Here is a 7,164-nt window from a genome sequence, read left to right on the forward strand (position 1 = left end):
TACTCCATGTGGTACACATTGCCGTGCCAGGTGTGCAACTGATTGATGACAAATCTTTTCCTTGTTTTCACTTTTGCCATTATGTTTTCTTTTATTCAAACAAATTAGGCATGATATATGAACCGTTTACAATGCTGCTCGTTTTCCTTTTCTTTTTGTAAGTGCTCTTCTTTTCTCTCTCTTTTTTTTTATATTTCTAGTTGGGGCCAGACCCAAACGTGAGAATTTTTTGACTTCTGAGAGCAATCCAATCCACTGGTTAACATAGGAGTACCCACTATTAGAACAATGTTTTGGAATCAATTTTTTTCAGCACGAGTAAATAAATAAATTCTTGCAACATTTCCCTCGTGTTTTTCTTGCTTCCCTGCACATGCACTCATCAGAGACATACATTCGTTCCCAGCAAACAAGAGTTTTGAGGGAGAGAAGAATTTTGAGGAGTATTTATTTAAGCAAACAAGAATTTGAGGAGAGTATTTATTTAAGATCAAATTAAATGAGAAGCAAATACTCCTAGTGGAGTAGGAGTGCTATTTTTTTAATTATTTCAAGAGTGGACGACATTAATGGAGGCTCATCTTTCAAGCACTGTTCATGGGGAGTGGGGAACCGCTGCATTGCATTGATGAAAGAAAATGTGTCACTCTCCAGAGAAAGGAGATGGAGGAAAATGTTACTACTCTCTAGAGAGAGAAAGAAGAAGGAGATGGAGGAGAGAGAAGCAACCAGACACCAGTACTGCGCTTTCCCAGACAGGACAAGAGGGGCCCTTCCTTCCCGCTGCCGTTGCTGCGTTTGGCTGGCAGGTCACGCACCAAGCTTGGCTTGCTTTCCTTCTCCTTCCCACTTCCTTCCTCTGGTGATGCTTAAGCGTAGCAAGACTAAGGCAAGAATCACCATTACAGTTGCGATTAATCTTAACCACCGTTGTTCTCAACTGCTAATTTACTCTAATTATCTTCCTCCATCTCCACTTCCCAAACAACGAGAACCGTCATTGCAAACTGTGCTGCGATAAGCAACCAAAGATTACATCTTTGCTTCTTGCCTCTTCTTGGCAATGGCGGCCTCGGTCACCAGTTGCTGGTTGGTCCTTATCTCCTCCGCTCGTTCTACCGTGCCGTGCGGTGCCGCTGCGTCACGCGGCGCAGGTGGACGGCCAGGCGTCGCGGCTCTCCTCGTCGGGGGGAAGCGGGAGCGCGAGCGTCGCCACCGCGCGCTTGGACGCCCGGCCGGGGGGCTCCGGTGAGGACGACACTGACACGGGCGCGGAGGCCGCCCAAGCGGCGACCGCCGCCGGGGACCGCGAGTCCGCGCTGGCGGACGACGAGCTCTCGCTGCTGAAGCAGGACAGCGCGCCAATTACGCCGCTCGGGCTCAGCGGCGGCGAGTACATCCGCGCTGCCGCGTGCTTCCGCTTATTGCCACCGCCAACGATGCCGATGTCGCCGGCAAGGAAGCTCATGCCCGTCGCCTCGGAGATGATCTTGGCGCACTCCGCGATCTCGTCCTGCGCAGCGTCGAAAACTTAGCACAAGATCACAACAATAACAAGAATGGAGCAGGTCATCCAATGGCATTGTGCCGTGCTGACCTCAGGGGTATTGATGAGCTCCAGGAGTTCCGAGTGGTCGTCGCAGGCGCCGGCGGTGGCGAGCAACGCGGCGGCGGCCCATGCTGACGGCCGATGCCGAGGCCACCTCCCATCTGACATTTTGGTAACAGAATAAAGATCAAGTCTTTATCAAGGAAATGCAACTACATTGGCTGGAAAACCATGGAGGGGAGTCAGGTGCGCAAGAACCCACCGGCCATGACCGCGAGCAGAACGCTCTCGCAGTGGTCCAGGCGCACGGCGGCGTTGGCGAGGAGGGGCTGGAGGTAGGAGAAGGGCGTGACAGGGTGCATCCGCCAGCCGAGCGCGGAGAGCACAAGGAGCTCCATCCGGCGCACCGTCTTGGCCTCGAACACGTAGGCGTCGCCTTCCCCCCCATCTGCGGGGTTGGCATTGGCGTTGGCGGCGGCGCAGAGCTGGAGGTCGAGGAGCAGCGGCACGTGCGTCTCCTCGACCTTGGCCGCGAGCGCGACGCACGCGACGGCGGCGAGGCGCGCCATCCACGGCTGGCCGCCTAGCCGGAGCGCGCCGCCGAGGAAGCACCGGTCGAGGTACGCGGTGGCGAGCGCGGCGGTGAGCGCGGAGAAGCCCAACCTCGCCACGGCCCGCGCCGCCCACCCGACCGCCGCCTCCCTCCCCGCCGGGCCGCCGTACCCGTCCCCCTCCCCCTCACCCGCCGGTGGCAGCACCACCCCCTCCTTGCCCCTGTACGCCTCGAACAGCGTCGGCAGCTCGTCATCAAGAACCGCTGCGCGCTGCCGCTGCTGCTCGGGCCACTGCTCCTCCTCGCCGGGTTCTTGGTACAGGTCGAGGTGGTCCTCAGGGCAGTAGAGGGAGTCGAAGAGCGCGGCAAAAGCCATGGCAGCAAGTTGCCTTAACTACCAATGGAATGGGAGAAATGAGCTCAGGCGATGGCGACGGCGGAAGAGGAGAGCAGCGGCATCTCCATTGGTAGCGCGCGGGGACTGGGAAGTGACGAGGCGAAGACAGAGGAGCATCCAAAAGGGCAGGGAGGGAAGGGAGGGTTTTTATTGGGGTTTGCGAGGAAGACAGAGAGAGAGAGAGAGAGAGAGGAGTGAGAGAGTGACACGCAGGCGCAGCATAGCGGCTTCTTTATTGGTGTGGCGTGGCGTGGCGTGGCGTGGCTTTGATTTTTTTGGGCTTCCCTCCAACATCTTTTTGGGTTTCCCAGGCAAGGCAGCGCGCTGCAACGCCTCTCTGCCCTCCTACTACGGCTCCTCTGATCCATGCCCTGGACCCTGGTAGAGTACAACAGCGTTTGGTAAACTCCTCTGGTCTAATTTTTTTTAGGAAGGGATCCTCTAGTGAGGATCTAGAGTGAACTTTTGAAGTGGCAAATGAATCAGAAGACATAACTTTTTATTTCTCAGTATCTAGCTTATTTTAAAAAATCATTCACATAAATTTCACTTAAAAACTAAAATCTGAAAACTATTATTTGACAGATATCTATTAATTCTAGTCTAGAAGTTTTATCAAACAAGTCTTATGCTCTTCATTTTCAAAAGTCGCCCCTCTTCACTTGGTACAACACAAGGAGTCCAACTTCTTGTTCCGGCAGTCAGTAGAAACAAATTTGATAAATGCGGGGAAGGAAAGCGCACACATAATTTTATGCTGTACAAGGCCAGAGGAACAAAACTACTCCATTTCTAAAGAGTTTTCATTTACCACCAGAAGATGGGTTAGGGCACATACAACGCTCCATGGTGCCTTACAGAGTTATAAGCGAATACTATTGAGAAGTGAACTTGAAGAGAAATTGGGTTTTTTTTTGTCATCCCTAAGAGATGTCTTGGATTATTTGCAACTCTCATCGGTAGCTTTGACTATTTGCTCCTCGTAAGAAGATCACTTTGATTTTCTTGCTATTATCTTATTTTAATTCATTTTTCTTTATTTCCTGCTCTCAGGCAAAGTAAAAGGACATTGTCGGTATAATAGGTAAGGGGTGTCCTACTCGGTAGGGCCCACACTGTCACGTGTCAACCGGTAAGCGAATACTATTGTAAGAAACCGTCTAAATAATATTCTAATTAATCATTAAGTCAATCATTTACTTAATCACGACTTTAATAATTAATCAGAATACCGGTAGTCCTGGCACTATCTAAGATCGGAACACATCACAACAAAGTTTAACAAACAACGAGTAATTTAATTATATTATAAGTTCTTAAGCATCCAAAATTTCTTACAATTTACAGCAAAAACACGATCTCCAAGTAGTTGCCTACTCATACCCGCCACCACCCTCGGAGGGTGTGAAGTAGCCAAAGACTAGCTTCGTCTGGCCAGTAGCACTTGAAAGAGCAGTGTGAGTATGAAGGTACTCGCAAGACTTAATCCATACTGGGTACTTATAGATAATCCGATTCCAAAAATTATGAATTGGAATGTTAGCAAGAATACAGCCACATGGTTAAGTAAATTTATATACGAAAGCAAATTTTGACAAAAACATGTGTGAACATCTAGACTTAACTAACACAACTATGTAACCCATAACCATCAACTGAACATACATGTAAAAAAAACCATAGTAATAATATCTGTAAAGAACTATCTCAATCCATCAACCATCTCAAACCAAACTCGAAACTCTATGCTGCTGCAAATAAAAAAAAGCATGCTCATGACCGAGAGTGCGGCATTTCAAAATATTTTTACACCATACAGGGGTACAACTTTACCCACAAGACTCGAGTGTAGCAAACATAGCCCTCTTAGGGCATGTATGTGTTTTTAGCGATTAATAATAATATAGTCAATGATACTAATATGTTTGTCAAGTATATGCTTTAAGTAGGTCTCATAGATGCAACAAAAGAGAAGTCACTGAAGTCGGAACAAAGAGAGGAATGAATTAGACTAGTTTCATAAATTTTTAATATAATCAAATGGGATGGATTTCTGTACAATCATGTAGAGGACTTCACAAGCTTTCTATAGAGCCCAAGATTATCAAAATCGGAGTTCAGAGCGAAAAGTTATGTCCAAAATACATAATGTTGTTTTGCTGAAATTTGCCTCACCGAATGATCCTGCGCTCATAACAAAAATAGTCTGCTGCTACACCGGATAGTCCAGTGCTCACAGAGAAAAATGGTCCGGTGTTCACAATAAAAATTGCACCAAAGTCTATATGCCTCACTAGATGATCCGGTGTTCACAAAAATGAATTCATCGGACTATTTTCCAGAGAGGTTGCAAAATGGCTCGGTTGACACCGTATGCACACCGGATGTTCCGGTATTCATAATAAAAAAAATACTATGGTGTTCACAAAAATGACAGTGGAGTTCCAACAGCTAGTTTTTAGAGAGTACACACCGAATAGTCTGATGCCTGTAATGTTGCACATACCAGACCATCCGGTGAGTATAAAAAGAATGTGACCATTGGAGCAACGACTAGTTCACGGAGTTGAGCCTATTTATACCCCTCCACTCAGTCATTTGAAGGTGCTGGAGTCCAAAGAAACCCTTGTACACCTAAGAAGACATCCAAGTCATCCAAGAGCATAAAGTGTTCATCCAAGACGATTAAGCACACCATTAGTGAGTGATTAGTGCTTATAGACCTAGAGAGAAGAGTTGCTAGGTGCTGCAACCTAGAGTGTGGATCAAGTAGTGATCCAAAAGTGTACCGAGAGGTACGCCGGCACCTTGAAGTCTTTGTAACTCGTCGGTAACTTGTTGACCCTCCGACTTAGTGTGGAGCGGTGACAAGAGGATTGTGTGAGGACGTGGAGACCCTTATCTTTGTGACTAAAGCTCCAAAGTGAAGATGACGTACAAGTGACCAGAAGAGAGGTTAGTGGTGAGACCTTGCCTTGGTGTCTTGGTGGCTCATCGTGCTTGAGACCTTGTCTTGGTGATCTGGTATCTCAAGAGCCATGACCGGAAGAGACTTGGCGACTGGGAGCATATCCTTTGTGGAGCTCCAACGTGGACTAGGGGTGGCTTGTGTGCCACTGATACCACGGGATAAAAATCCCTTGTGCCAAGTTTGTCTCTCTACCTCATTTACGTTTCCGCATTTACATACTTGCAATTTACCTTGCAATCCTTATGAGCGGTAGAAGTAGACACACTAGATAAGCCTAGAGCATATTTAGATAGAAATTGAGATAGGCTTATCTTGTGAAAGTTTTGGTGCCAATAGTTTTAAGTGTCCTAGTTCACCCCCCCTCATAGGACGTCCTCGATTCCCTTCACTCGAGGACCATACAGCTTGAGTGACTACATAGGTCCACCCAAGGGGGTACTTGTTTCAACCTTTCCCAATAAGCCCCATCAATTTGAATCAGGCATCGCTCGGTGCGGATCCCACTTAGGTTAACTCCTGAAGAAACCTTAAGTGTCTCTTACAAGCCTGCCAGTTCACACCATTGATGTGCAAGCTCAAATTATTACAACTACAGTGGTATTCAGCTTATCTTACCATTAGATTGACATGTGGTAAGTACGGTAAGTGCTAGAGCCAACTGCAACAACGATCGATGCTTAAGCGACGTAAGAGGTCTACGGTATTCGGGTTCCTCTCCCGACCTACCATGGGGAACTCCATATCAGGGCAGGAGATATACCCCTAACACTGCCCACATCTTACCTCATCCTCACTACTCAACTAACCAACACCATCAACTGAACATTATTATCAATGTGATAGTAATTAAAGCCTATAGCTTGCGAACGGGGTTGAACCACTGCTTGACTTTTACCGAAGAATTTATGCATGGCTAAGCATTTCAGTTAACTTTTAAACTAGACCATCATAAAGTAAAACCCCGGTTACAATGAGATGAATCACCAATAACTCAAGACGGGGTGTAATGCATCAACATAGGGTCTACACATATAAGACCCGACGTCGACTCAACAACATGCATAATGTACATACAACATATTTTATCACATTAGAAACATATGATCTAAATTAATGAGAGAAACATGCTTAGATGCTTGTCTTACTGCTTAGGCGGCTGCCTGATGCTACCGACATAGAATTCACAGAACCCGTGTGGCTTGGTGTCACCTTCAACCACACTCGCGTCACGCTCCGGATGCTCGTTCACTAAAGAAGAATGCATGCAATGATGAGCATGAATGAGGTGCAACAATGCATGCTACAATATGCATAATAACAAGCTAAAAATGCAAGACATGAGAAATAATAGCAAACTTTGCGATCTAAATGACTTTGAAAAGCTAACATGAGGCTGAAGACTCGAGGTTGTACTTCGTATGGGGGTTCTCAGTTAGCCATTTTTGAATCAACTCGAAAGGTCCGGGCCGATTCTGAAACCTCTGAGTTAGGCCGGAATGTCCGGGTGAGGCTCCGAGCGAGGGTTCTCTTCTAAATCTAAATCGAATTAACCCGGACTATCCAAGTTGGGCGGATTATCCGGGTGAGGCTTCGAACGAGAGTGATTGGTTAAAAGCACCATGAATTAGTAGGACCCTCCGGGTCTAACCCGACTATCCGGGTTAGGCAGACTTGCACTTCTCGATGATCTTCCT

The 7,164-nt window shown here is 47.2% G+C and overlaps 1 protein-coding gene across 1 annotated transcript; it reads right to left on the reverse strand.

Annotated features, from left to right (window-relative positions):
* Positions 1-567: 567 nt before the first annotated feature.
* LOC133897488 (cyclin-D3-2-like) lies at positions 568-2,665 on the reverse strand. Its single transcript, XM_062338232.1, has 3 exons — positions 1,812-2,665; positions 1,598-1,710; positions 568-1,513 (listed from the first exon to the last, which is right to left on the reverse strand). The coding sequence occupies exons 1-3, from the start codon at positions 2,476-2,478 to the stop codon at positions 1,142-1,144; spliced, it is 1,152 nt and encodes a 383-aa protein (XP_062194216.1). The 5' UTR covers positions 2,479-2,665; the 3' UTR covers positions 568-1,141.
* Between the last annotated feature and the right edge of the window lie 4,499 nt (positions 2,666-7,164).

This window comes from Phragmites australis, chromosome 17, assembly GCF_958298935.1.
Source record: "Phragmites australis chromosome 17, lpPhrAust1.1, whole genome shotgun sequence".
NCBI lineage: Eukaryota > Viridiplantae > Streptophyta > Magnoliopsida > Poales > Poaceae > Phragmites > Phragmites australis.

What these genes read in the sequence shown, in the direction of transcription:
- LOC133897488 (XM_062338232.1), bottom strand. Translation starts at nt 2,478, where the DNA reads ATGGCTTTTGCCGCGCTCTTCGACTCCCTCTACTGCCCTGAGGACCAC. An exon ending in TCTGCTCGCGGTCATGGCCG is followed by an intron (nt 1,711 to 1,811) that starts GTGGGTTCTTGC and finishes CCAAAATGTCAG; the next exon opens with ATGGGAGGTGGCCTCGGCAT. An exon ending in AGCTCATCAATACCCCTGAG is followed by an intron (nt 1,514 to 1,597) that starts GTCAGCACGGCA and finishes GACGCTGCGCAG; the next exon opens with GACGAGATCGCGGAGTGCGC.